General features: G+C 29.2%; 1 protein-coding gene across 1 annotated transcript; it reads right to left on the bottom strand.

The window, feature by feature from the left end:
• Positions 1–12,403: 12,403 nt before the first annotated feature.
• Positions 12,404–21,478, bottom strand: LOC100740710 (protein yellow-like). The gene is made up of 6 exons (XM_033321170.1): positions 21,185–21,478; positions 17,452–17,581; positions 15,157–15,319; positions 14,270–14,629; positions 13,230–13,418; positions 12,404–12,597 (listed from the first exon to the last, which is right to left on the bottom strand). Exons 1-6 carry the CDS (start codon positions 21,444–21,446, stop codon positions 12,412–12,414), a joined length of 1,290 nt encoding a protein of 429 aa, XP_033177061.1. The 5' UTR covers positions 21,447–21,478; the 3' UTR covers positions 12,404–12,411.
• Positions 21,479–22,389: the final 911 nt, after the last annotated feature.

Raw genomic sequence — 22,389 nt, forward strand, 5'->3', positions numbered from 1 at the left:
CACTTGCACTTCGCGTCAACGTTTCGTGAACATTGCAGTTTACTTCTTCAGGGTAGTCCTAAAACTAAGGCTTCCAATTTATTAATTTTTAATTATTTATTGATTTTTAATTATTTATTGATTTTTAATTATTTATTAATTTTTATTTATTTATTAATTTTTAATTATTTATTAATTTTTAAGGGTTCTTCATTTATACAGAGCGATGTTCCGATTGACTGACCAAACAGATGATTCAACTCGAAAATTCCATTCGGATACTCACTTCGTAAAATCTAACCGGAAGTCGTTAAATTTGATTGACCACTCGGCTATACGTTGTAGCCGCTGTGTCCCTGTACAAATTGTTAGAATTTTTCAAAATTTCGGTTGCTTAGCGGTTCTTTCTGGAGAAGTATGCAGATATTTTTGCGATGACCGTTGCTTTTTTGAATCATATGGCATGACCTGTCTCGAAATAATATGATGCTGGCTAATCGACAAAAATGTTTCAAGCGAATTTTGCTTCCGTGTTCTGTCAATGTAAACGGTTGTGCTTAGTTGAACTCATTATCGGTATAAATGGAAATAACGCTTACAACCCTTAGTTTCAAGTCTGTCCTGAAGAAGTAAACGACAATGTCTATGAAACGTTGACGTGAAATATAAGTGCAAAGTGCAAGTGCAACAACTACGATTGTTCCCGAAAAATGTACATCGTGACATGTCACCATCGTGAAATCTAAATCTTACTCTTCAGTTTAATTTAATGACTGAATATATCAATTCATGATGAAAAGAACAGAATTAAAATGCAATTCATAAATATGATTCTGAATATTTTATACAACGAAAATCCAATAAATTAATTTGTTTCAAGATTTTGTATAAATCTCATTTATAGCATAGAAAGGTTAAAGAAACGAGCATTGCAAGAAATATGGTTGAACATGTTTTTTTATCGTAGATTTCAATTTCTACTACTGTATAGATTACAAACAAAATTTATAAATATGACTTTGAAGGCCAAATAACAATTACGTATTACACAGAGATAAGTATTTTTATATTTCCGCATGTCGAATGTCTTATTATTTCAAATCTAGATTATCAAATCGAGATTAAAATCGTAATAACTGCATACTTTCAGGAAATAAATTTTATATGTTCCATATTCTATTCAGAATATATATATTCAGAATAATATAAATATAATCTCTTAACTTCAAACCTTAATTTTATTAGTTCGAATAAATTAATTGTTTCATTGAAATACCGGCTCTACTAATTGCACATTTCCTTTACAGCTCACGTATTCTATCGTATAATACTCAGTTTGTAACTAGTCAATCTACGAAAGATTGTATGTCGAGTAAGTACCTAAACGGAAGAAAACTTTTCTAATACTTCTTTATTATATTGTTTATTAATTCACTGTTAAAAATTAACGCATTCACACGTGGAAATAAAATATGGTTTTTATTACGACTACAGAACAGTGTTTTTAATATTTCTTTGTTATATATAGTACTTTTAAAAATACAACTAGGCATATCTTTTATTAATTAATTATATTAATTTTTAGTAGTAAAAAGAATAAATATTCCAAAAAAGGATGTAATATATCGTTGCGTCCTATTTTATACATATTTCTATATAATATTGATTGTGAATATTAATAAATAAACAAATATATTTGATTAAAGAAATAAAAATTAAAGAATATTCATAATATTCAAAATTGCAAAAATTATGCACATAACTAATGTCACATATTTCAGTTTTCTAATTAAAATAATTTGATTCAAATATTTTGATAAGTACCTATTAAAATCATAATGAAATTTTCACTATGTGTATGGAAATATTTTACCGATGCATTTAGTATAGTAGTGTTTTTATTATTTATTATTAATATTATCTGTGTAGAATATTTTCCTTTTATTTGTTATAGAATTGTATTTGTTCTCAGTTATAATCAAATTCATCAATTATAATGTTCAGACAAATAAATTATCAAACAAGAAATATAACTAACACTGCTCTAAACGAAAAATTTTTTAAGCAATTTTTATTTATTTTATGCTCGAATATCCTATAACGTTGCAGACTATCCTCCTAGCATCGTAGGCTCTCCTCTTTATCTGCTTTGCCCAATATTATCGATTTCTCTCCTTTCTTTCGTTCTTTATTCGTCAGGTGAAAAGCCCTGAAATCATACGCATCGTTAGCCAAATGAGATCCTTTCATTTCCATCAGTTCTACAAATGGAAATGATAGAACCCCTTACTGGTACACTTTCGTTCAACTGTTTTGCAGAGCGTTTCTTGTAATTATCAAAGTGACGATCATCGTTAATTGTATGTTTTACCTGTAGATGTTTCCACTTTTCTAACAGCCTATAGTACTACTTATTGATAAAAATTAAAACTATTATCCCGAATAATTCTCTTTAAGTAGATGAATGCTGTAGACTTATAACTCATACTATGATAATTCATTTCAAACGTCAATAGTAGTTTATGTACTTCGTTACCTGATGAGTTATACTAATTAGTTACCTAATTAGTTAATGCATATTCGGCCTAATCGATGTGTAATTAAATTAGTGTAGTACCATGCGCAAACCCTAAGTATATACACATTACGCAATACACGTACTTATACATAGTTATTGCGCAATGGTAGATTACCAGAAAAATAGCGTAAACCAATACATTGTTTCTATACTGATTAATGTATTTAGAATCACAACAAAAACGTAATCGTTAAAAGAAAACTTTGTATAATTCATGTGTACATGTATGTGTATACAAATGTGTATATGTTACATTAGGATAAGTACTCGTATTGAGTGTTTGAGTGGTTTGACGGGATTTGTTGTGTCCGAGGAAAATAAAACTGAAACAAGAACAGTTGTGTAAAATCCAACAGGAAAAGTTACATGTATATTTTCCCTTAGAAGTAATCATTTGCATATATCTGTACATATGGCAAATATATGGTATGTAATAGGAAAGTACAGAATCTGAACTATAATATAACATATAATTGAATTTGTATATATTAAAGAATGATCTACGATCATACATCGAATGAATAGAAACTGTTTGTACATATATAGTTTAAGAAATGATTTACTGCTGAATTAAATTTCTTTGTATATACTTCATATATTTTAAACCAAATAAGAAGATCATAATGTATAATTCTCGTTTAAATTATTCTAGATTTTAAGAAAACTAATTTTATTTCAAAATTCACTTCTCGTTGCCTGTGTAAATACTAATACTTGTAATCGCAGAACTATTTGTTCATGCAATATTTTTTATTTTTCATTTTACTTGTTCTATGTACGTATTCCAATATACAATTATCAACATCTAAATTCAAAATTGTAAATATTACTTATGGAGAAGTATTGCGTACGTGCACATCTATTGTTAGAGTTGTGCGTTGTAAAATGTATTGACAATTAACTTCGTTAACGATAAGCAGAAGTAACTACTTGTGTATTTGAGTGAATCAAAAGTAGTAGGCTTTTTATATATTGAAGTTTTATTTGTACGAAATTTTACACGTGTAAACTACAGATGCACACATATAGTTGCTGAAGCAGGTTACAAAGAAGCTTAATATCATTAATAAAGATGTTATTACTTAATTATACTAAACATCTTTTGATATAACAGATCTGTGCAACACATTTATAATACTTTATAAACAGAGAGTAAATTTATTTATTTATACCACGAATAAATAAGAGATAGTTACAAAAAATATAATTAAGGACGATTTTTGCTTATCGTTTGCGAAATTTATTGTAAAATCTGTATATAGGAGTATTAAAATAGTAAAATTTATAATGTACTAATTTAAGTTTAATTGTGACGATTGTAGCAATTATTAATATAATAAGAAGTATTATATTTACCTCAGTGAGCTTACTATTGCCTCGTAGATATGCAATATTTGAAATTAATGTCTTCTTATTTTATTTCTCTGACGAAAAAACGGATTCCAATATAATATTTTATAAATTTAACTTTATGTACTCGTTATATGTATATTCATGTGTTTTATGTAATAGTACTAAAAAATGTATTTACGTAACAATTTAGGAAGATATTGTATGATAATTGTAAGTATAGAAAGAATTAATAGATTAATATTATTGTTATCCTTTACATTTTAAGTATTTCAATAGGTTTCTAATAACTCTATGTAAATTTCGTATACAGAAATTAATAAGAAGACATTAAAATCAACTTGTTGTATTTTAAAGAATTGTGTGACAAATTTCGTAGACAAAAATGAATGAAAACATTATCTTTGCATCAATGTAGATTTAGATCGACTGAAATTCTAATTGAGAGCAACAGAATGATTGTTACTGACTAAGGAAAATGAATAGAAAGTATGGACATTTGATTTGACATGTATAACAAAAACATTCCTCGTGTATAGCCGTATTTCTCATAAAAGCCATTCAAGTATCAAAAAAGATATTTCTCTCTATAATTAGTATTGTTTTACTCACACTCTCATGGAGTTGATATTAAATGCGATTTTTAAATTATAATTCAAGGTTTTGTTAACGATGACTGTTTGATTTTAAAATATATAATGATCGCAAATTGACTTAAAGATATAGTTGTGTCGAATACCCTATTTTTTAAATCTCATTAAAACAATGTCGTGATAAATGCATAATGCGATTATATTATGATATGTAGCATAGAAAAATTCAATCGTAAAATCTTAAATGCAATTTAGCTAAAATGTATCTTAAGTAATTAAAGAAAGTACTTTGTATTTAAAACATACATACTAGTCTTTTATCCTCAATAATATTGTTAAACTTCCCTATCAATTCTTAAAATCTTTCTTATATTCTTTTTTATACTATATTTTTATATTTATTCTACGTTTACGTGGCAGTACACTTTTCTACTATCTTAGGTATAAATCCTCCTCGGGTACAAATTTATTGAAGTTCTTCGTACAAGCCTTCTAGATATAGTCTTGCAGCTTGTCTGTGATATCAATTTCAAAGTTCACGATAAATAAGCTGAAGTTGCTTTAGAATCTAGAATAAACTAAAAGTTCAATCACCGACCAATAAAGAATAGACGGGACATACAATGTTTTTTCGTGTCCCATGTTTTGAGGATCACCTGACCACTATGTCATTTTTGTATTGCATGCGACGTTATTAATTCAATATGGTAGTGTCACAGATCCTTAGTCAATGCTTGACACGAATTCTGTGCCTACTCTATACATTTATTATGTGTCTCGTCGATGATGCTACAAATTAAAATTATCACGGTCGAAACAACCGTTCCTTAAGTGGGGCAATATCATCGTCTGTGGTAATGTTGTTCATAATCGACGGTCGATATTTTACCAACATGGAAATTATCATCAGTTAATATTGTAGTACAAGAATAATCCTTCGTAGCAAATCGCAAAGAGAGTAAGAAATGTTGATTTTACCCAATAAATATTTCAGAAAATGAGACACAAAATCGTTAAAGGTATAGACACAGTCTGTGATATTATAGATATAGTCTATCTTATGTATATATATATGTATTCGTCTATGATACATATCTTTGTCATTGGTATCTATTTATATTTCTGGAAGAAAACTGTCGTGATGTGTAACTAAATCAGTTAATCAGTATAAAAAGTTTACATCATATGACTGGCAACGTCTCAATGTAATGTATTTTAACGAATTAATATTGAATTTTATACTTTATGCTTATATGCCATGGAAACTCATCATGATCACAGGTCCTTACCTCAGTCGGTAAGTCTGCTATTTATTATCAAGACGTTACCAAAGAATATATAGATACATTTCATAATTTCATCTAAAATTTTCTTCAGTAACTCTCAAGATTAGCTGAATCACAAGTAAAATGTTAATACGTTACTTGTATGTAATTGTTGTTATATGTGTCCATAGTATTAGAACATATCCTAGTTTTACTCCATCCAAATTAGTTGATGCAAATAATAATACAAATTATCCAGTTGGTTCAAATTATCAAGGAAATCATTCATTTCACAGATGTCAAGATATACACTATTTTTAAGAATTACAAGAAGAATGTGATAGGTAGAGTGCGGATGTTCATGCAAATGTGTATATTGCTAGAACGTTGATAGAAATGCGAAGCCTATACAGAAATCTGTTTTATCACGAGGAGATTCTAAAAATACGTTTTTCATTCTACATGCATTGAACAATGCACATGCCTCCCATATATGTTTTTTAAGAACCTAATGTACGAACATATTGCATATTTTGTGCATATATCTACACACATATAATATATTGCAATATTGAATTCTTTTGCTATCGACGATTGATTATTCATAAATATCAGCAAAACATTGTCACTGAAATAGATTATTTGGAACAAATATTTACAAGATTGAACAATTCTTCTTCAGAATAATATTGTGTCAATAGTATTCATTATAAACAGATTGATACTGAATATTGAATATTGAATATACATAGACTAATTCACAATTTCTACGACAGTTTAATTCGGATCGGGCATAGTAAGAAGTGGCAGTGTGCCTATTATCTAATAGAATGTTGAAAACAACAAAAAGACGAACGTTGATGCAACGCTGGTTTCAAGATTTAGGCGCATCTAGTTCAAAAATTGATGAAAATCTGGAAACACTCTATCCACAGTTTGCGACAAACATGTTAATATTAATTAATATATACATACAGATGGTTTCAAAAATACTCAGACGCTAGTATAGCTTTGACTTCTATGTTCTATATCTGAAATGAAGAAGAATAAATATTCTGCAGTATATTGAAGTGTAGTCTAGATATAGATGTCTAAAAGTAAAAGAACTTTTGATTTAAAACAAATCATTGTCTACATATTAAAGGAAATGTGGAAAAAAGTGAATTTTTATGTTTCAAAAATATACGTGCACTTTGTAAATTGATGTTAAAGAAACTAAAAGTTTAACATTTTGTCCGATATCTTTTCTGTTCAGTAACATTATCATGCAATCATTTTTATTGTTTTATCTATATTTATTTCAAATACAGAACATAGAAGTCAAAGTTATACTAGTGTTTAAATATTTTCGAAACCAACTGTACGTACATGTAGAATTTTAAAGTTATGGAAAAAATGAGTACAATTGTACTACCCTTTTCCTTATTAAGATTTGATGTGGAAATAAATGGCAAATAAATGACTAATGCGTGCGATGTTGTAAAAAAAGAAATTTTATATGGAGTTAGCACAAGTCATGATCGCCGTTATCAGGCCTTGACATACATTAAACAATGTAGCATGAAGTAACCTTTTAGCAAAAATAAAACAGATCACAGTATATCAGATGAGTCAACGCTAAGAAAGAATTAATTATTTAGGTGATTTCTACAAAATGTAGTGAATCATTATATTTGGATATCCATAGACAAAACTAGTAATATAATGGGTCACTACATATATATATAATCTACAGCGACATCTTTTGTGGACAAATTACTTTTCCACCTTGTCAAATCTAACAGTCTGTAAGAACGAAATATTCACAGAGCCTATCAGCGTCGTAAATTAAAAAATTTGTAACGTTCGCAAATTTTTGTTTTTGTAGCCACACGCTATGATAAGTAATTATTATATGTTGAGGTTAGAGCTATCAACAATTCCGTCACTTGCAAAAATTGACTCATTAGTATTTAATATGTTCTTGGAATCTAACGAATGCTTAATTGGCTCGTTCGTATGCAAAAGTTTAGATTAGAAAGCGCAGGATGCAATAAGATCATAGAGTCGCGGCAAAAAAGCTGTGGAGAAATACCTATATGAAAGTAGCCGCGTGTAATTCGTAATGAGAATCACGTCGATGTCGACGTAGCCCGTCTTCGAAACCCGTAATTACCGGCGCCGATGGAAGAACCGAGACTGGGTGAGCAGCCACCTTTTAAAAAGGTGTTAAAGCGTGCCGCGAGCGTGGTTGGCTAGGTGTTAATTTAAAACAAACCAAAGGATAGCCGCAATTCGGAATCTAAAGATCGCTGACTATCCTATATTTTGATCCCAGACACACCGCGATTCTGTTCAACTGGGCCATACCTTCAGTGACGTATCAAAATTTTACACAGATTTGGATCCAAAGCAATTGACATTACTTTAGCAAGTAACAATAATATTTTGAAAAACTTCCGTTTCTTCATAATACTGATTAACTTAATCATTGATATAATATATAATATAATATCGTTTGTTTAAATCAATCATTTTCTTAACTTCCATCCTAATAATAGCATTGAACAATAGCTTGTAAAGCTATGTTAATGTAACTTCGACAGTTACAGATTTGATTTATATGTTTCTTCGGAAGATGCATATGGTCTGAACGTTAACGAGACAGGTCTGGAGCTCATTAAGGTTTGGCTTTATCACGATCGAGGGAACATACGTATGGTGAAAGGTCTGTTTTCCAAATTGAAAACAGCATCGTATCACGGCCACCGATCTTTGATGTATCTCGTCTTGCCCTCTAATCGCCAGTTAAAGGCGCGAAGTATCGCGATCTGCAATCTATCGATCTCTGAAATTAGCATTCAAGGCGTGAATCTTTTTCTTAATCTCACAGGGCCACCGACAACTTTCCAAGTAATTTCTTCACCCTTAGGCGACGACCGTGTACGTGATCTATGCAAACCGTTCGATGCGATCTTCGGTAATATACGATTTCTGCTTAATTCTTACCCGGGCGAGATAAAAATACGACGGTATTTTTTATCCTTGTTATTCGTGAATAATTATTATAATCACAGAATATGGAGTAATTGCACAAAGTGCGTAAATAGGTACGTAGAACTTATACACGGAATATATACTTTCCGTTCTCCCAATAAATGGCGCGAATACATAATTTACAAGTAAAAAATAAGAAAAATATATGATATGAAGTTTGACTATATATATACATTATTGCAAAATAGCAGGAAAATTGATGACTTTTATTACAGAATTGGAAAAGTTGATCATGTTTACTTACTTATCTGTACTTAAGTATATTGCGTTTTCTATCTTAAAATAAATAAATAATAATTAAATAGTACATTTTATAAGTTCATTTTTCATATTCTACAAAGAAGAAATACCATTTTATCCTATATATGCCTTTTATAATCTTCAATATTTGATGTTCTGTAACTTTATAATATAATATTTATATTCGTATGGTTCGTTTTTTCCCCAGTTAGAAAAATTAATAAATTCTTGAATAAAAATCGTAATACTTGTATAATATAATTCCATTATTAACTATAATTCATAAATTGTAATTTTTTAATACATTCCTTTATTTTAGATGTTTTAAAATGTTCTATGTATCGTAATTTATTTTAATTCTCATTTTTTAGTTTACTTGATGTTATATCTCCTATCTTCTTTATGGAATTATCCACAACATCTAAACATTTTTTTTCATTGGTATTAAATATAGCTAATAATTAAATATAATAAGCGTATAATAATACAGTAAATATTTAATAATAATTAAACAGATTCAGATGTTATTATAAATTAAACGTTGATAAATCAGAACATTAAGAGTAGCTTTTAAGAACAATTTTCAAAGTTGGACTATTGTGTAAAATGAAAAGAATTGCATTTACATTTAAATAGCACATTTATGTTTATTCTGTAATCGATATATGAAAATATTGAACTAAACAAACTGTTGTTATTTTAGTGCTAAACGAAAATGATATAAAAAAAAAGATAAGAGATAACTCTAAGCGGCTTTTTTTATTGCGAGACATAGGGTAGACGCGTAGCTATATTTTATGAGCGGGGGCGTGAAACGGATAATTTCCAGAGGAGGGAGAAAGCGATATTCGATCGTATATCAGAGCGCAGAATAGTCGGTCGCCTTCAAATTATCGGAAACAAGGGCGAAACTAATGGGCTAACTCGAGCCATCTGGCTCCGTAGGGCTGGCCGATTTCACGCCAATTCTCGATCACTGTTTTCACGCCTCAGAAACCAAAAGAATTAGCACTGTGTTAAAAAGAACCTTTGCTAACTCATCAAATCGATTGTTTGTCCAAATTTTTCTCTTTATTGTATTTGCTTCGATTTATTCATTGTTTGTCCGCTAATCACTTAATACTAAATGGCACTTGATTGAATAATACTAAAATTGCTACAGGAAAGAATATGAATTTCTATGTATACAGGGCCTGGTCAAATAATATGAAGAAGACACGACGTGGTGAGAAAAATCTATGAAACAAATATACGATAAAATTTTTTTATTCAGGGGTTGGTTTTCGATAAAATGGAATTCTTTTTTATCATTTTAAAAACTTGTATTTGATAATACAAAAACTAATTGCTGATTTGGAAACGCGAAATATCCTCAAAAGCGTCATTCTGTTTCCGTTACAACAAAGGTATCACTTCTACCAGGTCTGTAATTACCATAATAGAAACATAATAGAAAAATTAATTTGAATTGATGATAGAAAATCCAAAATTGTTTCGTTCATTTTTGGATAGTAATAACTCGTAAATATTGCATAGTTATTCTTTACAGATACTATAAGCGTTATATGTATGCATATACATATACATATAGGCGCATGATAAACCATATCTTAGCCATAATTGCATTCGCACGTAGTATATTTTGAAACTTCTTGAAAACTGAGCCTCGCTCGACAAAATTTTATTTTATATCTTTTTTTTAATTCTTTTGTGGATAGAATTACCCAATTTCATTTACATGTTATTTGTTCGTACTTTGTATAATATAAATATTACAAGAGATCGTTACTCCATTTGATCGGCATTTGGTACATAATATTAAAACCTGAACGTGTTTTTAATAATAGCATGAAAATTAGCTAACATCCACCGAACTGGGTACAATGACTCAGCTAAACTGGAGAGTGTTTGGATAAAAGCATCAAGATCAAACATTTATGTAAAGAATAAATTCTTTCATTATTCAAGAACACAAAATATAGTTTGAAACATGATAAATTAATTTTTTACGATTTCAGAAGAATTAAACATTTTATACCAAGTACCGTAACTCATATTCAATGTGTAGTTAGCAAAGGCTGTTCATATTTTACGTGTGCTTTTATATTTTTGTAACGAATAACATACCTACATTAACATATTTCTCTAGCATATAAAATACAATAACTTCTCAAAAAGTGAAACTGTTTCTAAACTTCCCAATGATACCTACACATATCTAAAGTTCAATTTCTAAGAACTATCAGCTCTGTTTATATTCTTAAGTTTCACAAGAAACGAAACTGGTTTTAATCTTACCGACGTAGATGTATACCTGAAGTTTGATTTCTAAGAACTAGTGAATGGCTACCGTCTCACAGATTTGATTCCCGCAAATAATAATCAATGAAACAGAAAAATACTCGACACAGAACACTATTGTATTCTCATTTCGTAATAAATGAAACTTCTATAAAATGGGAGAACATGTCTCCTCTCAAAAGTAACTAAGAGATCGTTTAATCCTACTGCCGTAATTGCGACTGCTGTTTTATTCTTTAGATTGGAAACTGCGTGACACAGCTGCGAAAGTCACAGCTGAGTTTCTTCCTGAAACTTTTTTGCTCGGTCTGAGAAACTCCGAGAGACTTATTAGAGAAGTATAATTATTGCAGTTGCAACAGATAAAATTGAGTATCCATCAAGTAAGAAAAGTCGGTCACGGTATGTAAGCTTTCAAACAAAACTGATTTGTGGAAAATGACAGTTACATTTCCAATTACGATTATAGATGTCTCCGCTGTTACTAACTTGAAAGTATAATATTGGTATCTAAACGATGCAATATCTGATAATACAATTCAATGGGGATAATAACAACATATATTGAATAACAAATTGCTATGCAAATAATATGTGTATAAATGCAAAATGCTGTAGGCAATGAAATCTTTTGTTAATCTAAAATTGTATATTATTACTAAGTATAATTTATTGAAGTATAATTTATTGAAAAAAAGATCTTTTCAATTTTTAATTTTATAATCAACATAATAAACACATAATAAAACATAATCGTGAATATATACTAGAACAAAAATCAGATTCTTAATGTTGAATAAGAAAAAATATAAAGATTGTTATTGATGTTATAAATTTCATGTTATGAACTTTTTTAAATTTTAGGTCGAAGATGTAAAGGATGATAAGGAAAATAAGGACGATAATAATATTTGTTTAATACTTTTCTTTATTTCTTTGTTATTATTTCTTCATTATTTGATCTATAACAACTCGTTTTTTAAGAAGGCGAATTAAAATTAAGATAATTAGTTTCTTTTACAAGAAATTTGCAATTGTATTACTTTTTTAGTAACTTTTAAAAGGGATTTTATGATTCCCACCAAAGAGAATTGCTAACGTATCCCCAAGGAGATACATTTTCACAAACTGTACCTGCGATCGCATCTCGAACTGGTATTGTTAATATTCTAAAGTTTACGTCGGTGTAGTTCAAAGTTGACAGTAAGAATACTGGCATTCTATCTGATATAATCCATAACAAACCACGATTTACCTAGAAATGATAAAGTTGCATTTGTCATTTTTCAATGTTTTATGTGTAGTACAAAATATATTAATACAGCGATGATTGTAAAAGATTGTGAAAGATATTTTATGATTAGTACTTATAATTCCAAATATATCTAAATACTTAAAAGTAAAAGTATTGTTTGAATAATGCCACGAAATAAATTCTAAATATTACTTTAATTTGAAATTTTACTTAAATCAATTTCTAAATATTAATTTTTTAATTTTATTTTGGATTTAATATACACATTTGATTTCATTAAACGGAACGAATCAATGCTTAATATATTTTGAAACTTTGAATGGATAAGAAATGAATATAAATCTTTTTGAATATATTACATAAAGCATTGAAATCAAAATAGTATATGTCTGATGAACTACTCGACGCTTACCTCCCTTTTGTAAGAAAGAAAAGTGTTCTTCACTTACTTGTTACTCAAATAACTTTTGAAATTTTAGTTGCAACGATACAATTTAATATTAATTTATTACATGAAAAATAATAAATCCAGAAGAAATTATCATTTTGGACAGAAAGTGAAATTACATGAAAAGGAGTAAAAGTATATTAAGGTTAGGAATGTCTTTTTTAAATAAAATATCAAATTATACCTTAACATCTGCTGGGAATATCATAGCTTCGTCGTGTCTAGCAACGACCGCATGGTTTTCAGGTGCATATGGTAACGCAGAATTCCAACAGCCTACTGCATTTTGATCGATTAAGTTGAAAAATTGAAGTCCATTTTCATCCATAATAGAAGAAGTGCAATGGCCAAGTGGTCCTCTTTCAGGAAGAACCTGTCAATATTAATAATTAATAGCGATAACTTCATTTTTTATAAAGTATATATAGTTTGTGTTATTAGCTTCTTAATCGTGTAAGATCAAATATTTGGTCATGTCAAATAAACGACTCTATTGGATATGATGGCATAGTTCGCCATGAAATAATATCGTATGGAAATAACTACTCATTCCAAATGTAATCATCCCGACATCAGCAAAAAAATATTGTCCGGTTAATAGATTAAGAATGTAACATTTGGATTATAAAATGATGATGAAATTGCAAAATCATAAATAATTGCAATGCTTAAAACGAAATCATATATGCACTTCCGCATATATTTCTGCATATGCTCCTGTTTCGTTTTGCTTGATTTTATAATTTTGTCGCAATCTGTACTTGTATTGTAATTTCATTACTAGATTCCAGACATTTATTCAAATTCATATTTTTATGGTCATAACTAAATAATAAATATTTTATTTGGGACATTTTATACGTGTACTGTATTATATATATCATAGATGCATAAATATTTGCAGTATATTCATGATTAATATAAAAAATATCTTTGAAAGTACCTTCCTAATCAACCAATGAATACATAATTTAATAATTACATAGTCGAAGAAGGTATAATAAAAACGAAATATATAATATAAAATTGTGATAATTTAATAAGTTCTCTTTTTGAAAGGTAATCTTCTACTACGACAAGGTTATTTTCAAAATATTACTAAACATAAGGATAAATAACTTGTCAATACCTTTATGATATATCACAATTAAGTACTAAAAGTAGTGTAATTTTAGTATTAATAGTACTAATAATTGTAATTTGTTATTTCTATTGCGCACATACCTGGAATTCATGGTAACTATCTTGAGACAAGTTTTCATCCCTTAAAATTCGTGTAGAAACTGCAAATTCTCTTCTACTACTTAGAGGATGGAAGAATAATGTCCTATATCCATTGGCAGCGATAGGAGATAAACTCATACCGAAGACCCCTTCTTCACCCCATTGGAAATTTATACCACCGATATTGTAGTCCCCGGCCAGAGGGTCCGGCATGAAATAGCTATGTGTAAGTCGCCAAGATTTATTTTGTTCCCAAGAATATACGATCAGCCCATATCCGAGTTCGTCAGACATATAGGCGAAAGCGTCATCGCAACCGCCTTTTCCCAAATCGACTGCAATATTGGCGATGAAAGTGTTCTATATGAAGAATTTTAATTCGTTTACATAACCTGTTACGTTGTGGAATAAAACAGTTGCAAATACCTTCTGATACAACCATTTTTTCAGCAGCGAAAAATTTATGCACATATGCAATTTGTAGTTTCAACACAGTAAAAACAAACAATTATTTTAAATTCTCCGAAAGTGATATACGCATATATGTATATAAAATATGTATATATGTGCATATATAATCCATACTTATATGGATTAATAACATATGAGTTACGTAAAATAACTTTGATACAATGTGATATAATATTACCTCTAATGAGGAAAAAGAACATTTGAGCTTAAATTGATCTGATTTACTGCTTATCGTATCAGTTCAATCAATTAGGTTACGACAAAAATCTTACGACTTAATTGTTATAGTTTATTTAAAATATCCCACAACCAAGTCTGTTTGTAGACTACTATAGTTTTACGTTAATATGAATATGTATGTACACTTTTGTTTCATGTCAATATTATATAATTTTATATTATACAGCTGTACGTACCATATTAATATCTTCAGCCCTCAATCTATATTGCCTTAAAATTTTATCTGTTGTTAAATCAAAGACATTTAGAGTGTAGGGACATGCCTGTATCGTAGTGTTTCCAATACCTATCGTACCAGTATCCAACACCCAGAGTCTGTCACAGACGTCTGCGTGTATTCTGGAATGGAATAATAATACTAAATTTCTTATTGTTTCGATGAAATATACTTGAATGCTTCCTATATGAAATTTAAGTTCTGTCGCATTTTATGTTAACAGATCGATTATTATCAACAATTTTTATAAATTTTTTGGATACAATATCCAGAATTCAACTCCTTGTAACTTCACGTTATTTTCCATATCTTTTTTGACAATAGGTTTTCATCCAATTTTTCGAAAGTTGTATACATATTTCCATACTTTCATATTTTCCATTTTAGTAGAACATATACATATAGTATAGTAGTTTCCATCATATTTTTGCAACAATTAATGTATCAATATTTTCATAATAGATCTATAATAAAGCAAACGAATGAAGTAAAAGTCGTGCCCAGTTCAGCGTAATAACACAATGGATGAATTTTAATTTGTAGTTTTTACAATTTACTAAACTGAAAAAACGAATTAATTGGACTCTATAAACTATAATATAATCATTCAATAAGTAATATTTACTTATTCAGAGAATTGTAATTGTCATGTTTATGATACGTGGGCGTAAAAACGCTGCTCAACATACGTTTGTCTTTTGAAAAACCAAAAACATAACATCCAATCGTAGTGAAAACTTATTTAAATCTAAGATCGTAATATTTCACAATTTACTAGTTAGAAAATAAAAAGAATCTTTGTAAAAGTAATAATATTATTGGAAAAATTTTGTAACTTATATGTTGATATTGATAGTGCTACTTTATAACATCTTTTGTTAAACAATAAAACAGAGTTTTATTTTCAAGCATATTACTGTATATTGTATTGTATAATTTATTATATAATATTTATAATTGTTTATTCTATATACATGTATGTAATGAGACAGATAATCATGCTATGAACACTTATAAAATGTATTAATAATATTAGTGACTAAACTTGTATTTTGGAAAATTGTAAAAATTGCTTTTGTAATAGAATTGTGCAACTTACAACTTGTAACTTACGTATTTACTAATATGATAAATTAATAATTATGTGTAGGAAATCTGTTATTTCTCCGTGTGTTAAACAAGGAAAAGCGAGAGAATGTTCCCACACATTTGAGATTTAATAACAGACAAATGTATTATTCAGTCGGGATATTTTCTATAGAGTATATCTGCTATATGGATCAAAATCTAATCTATTCTATACGATTTTATCGTCTACTTTTCCCTTCTTTCAGAATGGTCACTATTCATTCCACGTTGTTCCATTTTAAACAAAATGAAGATTGCAATTAACATTCAAATAGAAGTTACAAAACGAATATAATTAATCATGTTAACGTTTACAAAGTAACTGTTTCTCTTGTAAGATCTGTTTCGCAATGAGAAGCGATGAGAAATAGGAAATAATAGAAAATGTCATATTTCACTTTTAACTAACTAATTGGATAGGTGCTATTTTCACTTTTATGCTACAATTCAATCAATGTGATGTCTTGAGTAATGTTACCGCAACTACAATAGTGCTACATGCTTGCATGTATAGATGTATATATGCAGGGTGTCCCTGGTTTAAATATCAAATCTTCGACAACGTGTCGGGGACAGTTTTCGCTTTTTTAATTATTGATTTACAATTATTTATTCTCAGCGACCGAGTCGTAACCGTACGCGCGTCACTGCAGTGCGCTAAATGTCACCAAGGCTATATCTAATTGCAATTAGGCTTGTCAATGTTAGTAATGCTACAATACATTGCTACAAGATTACATCGCTACATTTTGAACTGTATTTCTATAAAATAGATGATAACACGAATAAATAAGTGTAAATGAATAAGTGAAAAAACGAGATCCTTTCCATTTCCTTTCTCGCGATTTTCTCTAAAAGAGAGCAAAAATGAGCAAATCTCTAAAGAATTTTTTTCTTAATTCATCGATTCTCTACATGCTTCTAAAGTTTTGATATTTAAATTTGGAATACTACGTATATTATAGCTATGTTAGGGAATCGATGTCGACCTCGAAGCATTGAAAATACAAGAAAATGGTAAATGGGAAAACATATAAATCTTGAAAAAAGGGAAAAATAGTTTATTACTGAGTGTACGTATGTGTATATGTATGCCGCAATTAAATACATACAAAACATTACGTACCTATAAGCAGTAGTAATTGCACTACCACAAGCTCCAGCTTTGTTTTGTGCCCAATTTGGATAAGGGGTAAGCTTCGGTGAACCACCTCGATTTGTGTCGAGCGATATGTAGTTTAATGTTGCCGGTATTCCTATAATTAACGAAAAGTGAATTATTTTTTATAGAATTGCTCTAGTGTATTAGATTCAATAAATATTTTACTCTTTGGTTTTGAATATTTATTTATGTTATCTGATTAAGAATACATTAGAAATATTGAAAATGTAATTTAATATTGAAGATATTTAATTGACTTTAAAAGTAAAATATTCTTCTATACTTTAATAATTAATGATTCTTGATTATATATGTTATTCTATTTTGCATATAAAAATGTTTCATGTCTTCAAACACAATTAAGTTTATATATGTATATAAATTATTAACTAATAAATTTTAACGCAATTGCAAATATCGTAGTAATAGTTTATGTTGTGTTGCAGTAATTTAATCTTCTAAAAATAAGTAATAGAAAATATGGATCGTTATCACATCAGCCTAAAATCTTAATGCGTATTTTGTCTTTTATGATTTCATAATACATATGCAAAAAATGTTCGTTTAAAAGAATTGATATATTGTGCAAGTAATTAACATACTTATCAATTTGTTTCGCAATTACATAAATGAGTAAATCCTGCTTTGAAATTGTCACTTTATTTAAATCCTGCAATTTGCTACATTTATATTTACATTAAAAATATATAGTATATAGAAAATATATATGACAGTATAATTTCCAAATCTATGTACAATTGATAAACTTACAATATTGCTAATTTATAAAAATGAAATAAAAAGTTAAAATACAATTTCTTTCTCATAAAATATCACAGAAAAATTTAATTAATAAATAATAGAGATTTCAAAGTCTATTTGTTTAATTATTTATAAATAATTTTCATAGTTGTATAAATTAATCATTTATTATTATTTCCTTCATTAAATTGAGCATCACTGTTACTTGATTAAATATGCACATTATTATAAGAATGTGCGACAGGCTCATATGATTGATATAATCGCGTGACTGACAGAAAGCCATTGAATTATTGACACGTGGAATTCCTGACCTTTCAATCTTATCGAGCTATATCCAGTTCATCTAGCATTATCTTAAAAATTTCGTAAATTGCATAGTCGAACTGGCATTACACGAAGGTATATAATACGGTGGAAAGTGTGCCTACGGTAATGAGCAAAACATTTTTGATATGTCACGAGGTTTGCGTGACGAGGTTGTCACACGATCACTACACTCCAATATTGCGTTTGATACTCTAAAAAGACATGCAGACCTTGTCGCTGAACATTTTGAAAGATGTTTGAAATTTTTGAGATTAGAATCGCATTTAGTTAGCCCATTGTAACACTGTTAGATTTTATATTAAAGAAAAATTTTTGTATGTACAACGCGTCATAATAATAACTTGAATTTTTGAGTAAATACGTGCCGTGGCAAGCTATTATTCACCGAATCTATTATTAAATTTACGATCAATTTATCAAAATATTCTAAAAAAATTACATGTAGGGAGTCAGCTTATATAATTTCAATGTATATTGTAATGAGACATGTAATATATTATTATATATGGTATATTATAATAAATTATAAGGTAGAATTAAGTTATATAGTATTTAATTATTTAAGCTATCCTTATTAGCGATTATATACCTAATTTTTTGTTATTATCTATGATAGTGCGAAATTAGCTACATTAACTATATGAGAGTTCTATATTATTCGTAAAAGACCATGCAGTTTACAACTTTCCGAGTTCAATTGAATGGCACACTCTCTTTCCTTCCCTTTCTCTCTTAGTATTTCATATCCTCTGTTGGACGGTCCAAGTAAAGCTGACATTAGAAGAAAGAACGATCCAAACAAAGCAGTCGCCGTATAAAAAAGTTAGCCTTAAAACAATACCAACTACGGTGGGCTTTGACGCATTTATAGAAGTTTCAGGAGACTGGTGAGATGGCAAGAATAGAAAGGAAATATAAATGGGAAATGGCAAAAGCGAAAGAAGAGAAAGAGGAAAACGGTAGGTACACTGAAGAACAGTGAGACGAAAAATGAACAATAAATATTTGTTGCGTAAGAAAAAATAAACACGTTGAAGGAACTGAAGTCAATTAAGTATCTGAAATGGTTCAAAATAATAATATAGAAAGGAAAGGAAAGTAGAAAAGGAACAACAAATAAATTGCCATGATTGGTTAATTATATAATATCGCGTAACACCATGAAACATATTACGTGATATTAAACGTTCCTTAACATATTATAAATTTCATGTGAAGGAACTTGTAAATATTATATGAAAATTATAGAAAAAAATATGATGTTACATTTTCGAGTTTTTGCATGCATATCCTAAATGAGATACAGGAGTCCAATACGCTATCAACAAATCTCACATGACCAAAATTGATTGAATTAATTGATCTTAGAATTAAATACATGTTTAGTCATCCTCTTGAACATCTCAAAAATATTCGTTATCGTAACATTAATTGTACCCTTGATTTTTTTGTTAACCTTTGTGGATTTACCTATATGTACACACATATGTATCATATTAAAGGATACCCTTTTACTAAAAGTGATATCACTAATAAGTGACATCAAATTCAAAAAGTCAACAAAATGTTGTCATACATTTTATATAATTTATCATATTTTAGCGGAATAAATAAACGGATATACAGTTTTTAAATTAAATGTATGTTTTAAATCTTCAATAACTTATAATAGAAAATAAATTTATAATTTTTAATGCAACGATTACGAAATAAAATAGCACGAGTTAGAAGAGGTGAAATACAAGTTCGCAACCATAACAAGAAGCAAAAACAATATCCAAAAAACAAAAAAAGCCGCAGATTTGAGTATCGAAAAGTAGAGAGGTTAAAGATAGCGATATGAAAGATTGTACACGATGTGTGAGCATTGTCGACTTTTTTGTTTTATACACAATGACCTGGCGCGCGCCAACGTGTATAATAAACGTAAACCATCAAGAGCAAGAAAAAAGTGGGAAATGAAAGAGCACAGGAGAGAATAAGCCCATTCACCCCTGGTTCCCTCCTGGGCAATAGTGTTGGGTGGAGGATTTGGGTTGAAGTGGAGGCGGAGGCCAGCGGAGACATAGAAATGCCCCATTGAAATCGCTCGCACAGTTTTCGGCACTTTTTGTCGCGAGCCGGAAGTCGGCCAGACGAGGTTCTACAGGCGCGCACTGCCTGCAGTGATCTTCTGTACATTGTGTTTAATGTAACTTCCGGTCCCTGACACGAGACATTCATCTAAATATTCATATTGTTCCTGTTTGCCGAGCAACTCTTTTTTTGACTAATTTTCAAATACGTCTCGGTAGAAGCATTTCATTTTCCATAAGAAAATAAATGTTTGAATTTTATTAATGTAACAATAGTAGCTGCGAATTATGATTAGTTATTCCGCGATAAAAAATCTCGAACTACTTTCAAAGAAGAAAAGGACGCTTCTCATAGTTACCATGTACCTAGTATTCGTGATATTAGAAGTAAATTATTAGAAGATGTAAAATAAAATACTAAAGTTTTATACTCTTTTATCAATTTTCCTAATATACCAAAATGGGAATGAGCTAATATATAAACAATAAATTGATATTATAAAATATTATAATATATACGTTCAACTTACCATTGCGCCATCTCGGTACCGTGACGAACAGCTTGTTTCTCCAAATTTCTATACCAACAGGCAACGCGTTTTCTGGAATGAATTCTCCTTTCATCATTGCCATTTTTCTGCTGGCTTCATCTGGATAGGCGAAGTCCACCGTTCTCCAGAAAAATCTTTCTAACACAGGTGCTTGCCCGAACTGTGTGCCCCATCTTTGAAGTCCATCGACGCTCTTGGTTCCCAGATATAGTAAACTCACGAAAAGAAATTCGCGAAACATTCCTACGATAGCTTAGGCCGACAATCTCACAATCTATAATTGATCCTTTAAAATAGTAAAAAATGTCGAATAGCTTACTCGATCACATTCAAATTTACTTTCCTTAGATGGATTATACTTAAGTACATAGAATTTTTCCAATTCATTAGATTCCAAATAAAATATATGTATTAAAAAAAAGAATGATTGAACAAATTCTGTGATTAATGGCAAGATTTAGTGATTGTAAATTGTTGGCAATATTTTCCCCGTGTTGTTTACAAAATAATTCCAGGCAATTATTTTGTAAATCTTCCCGTATATTTTATGATGCGATTGAAAGGAAGATAAATAACCGCACATACGTCAGTTGGAAGTATATGTTTCAAACTAATATATCATATTACTACTCATTATTTTTTCTGAACTTGTACTCAACTCTGATTCTTATCGGTAATATTATTGTACTAACTGGAACTTTCACTTCGATTTGATACGACGATAAATGAGTCAAATGATTGACATAAAAGAAAATGGAACAAATATGAGTGACACGCGAAAAATGACTCCGAAAAGTTGTTTGCTATTGAACAAATATTAACGCTAATTCCTCAATGTGGCAAACTTTGTAGTATTTTAATAACTTAAATTATTTTCACGTCAACAAGTAGTAAAAGTATAAATTACTTTCAGTCACACTGACATCATATGTATACGACAGTATATGTTAATTCTGCTTCAGTGTAGTAGAAATGCATCAAACTTATATTTAGAACTTATATTTTTTTAACATAAATCTCTGTAATGTATGCATAATAATATCTTACTAAGCCGTATTTTTATATTTTTCATATCATTGTATTACTAAGTAATATAATAAAAAATAGGAACAACTGAAGAAAGCTAAGAAATTAGATGCCCGTAAACTAAAAGCCCGAAAATCAACTCGTGTTTCTAAACACTT

Source organism: Bombus impatiens, unplaced genomic scaffold (assembly GCF_000188095.3).
Source record: "Bombus impatiens unplaced genomic scaffold, BIMP_2.2 scf_0396, whole genome shotgun sequence".
Classification (NCBI taxonomy): Eukaryota; Metazoa; Arthropoda; class Insecta; order Hymenoptera; family Apidae; genus Bombus; species Bombus impatiens.

Excerpts from the sequence above, each read along its gene's own strand:
- LOC100740710 (XM_033321170.1), bottom strand. The coding sequence starts at position 21,446 with ATGTTTCGCGAATTTCTTTTCGTGAGTTTACTATATCTGGGAACCAAG. Across the intron at positions 15,320-17,451 it reads GCAATTACTACTGCTTATAG|AATACACGCAGACGTCTGTG; the intron begins GTACGTAATGTT and ends ATTCCATTCCAG. Across the intron at positions 12,598-13,229 it reads TATTCCCAGCAGATGTTAAG|GTAAATCGTGGTTTGTTATG; the intron begins GTATAATTTGAT and ends TATCATTTCTAG.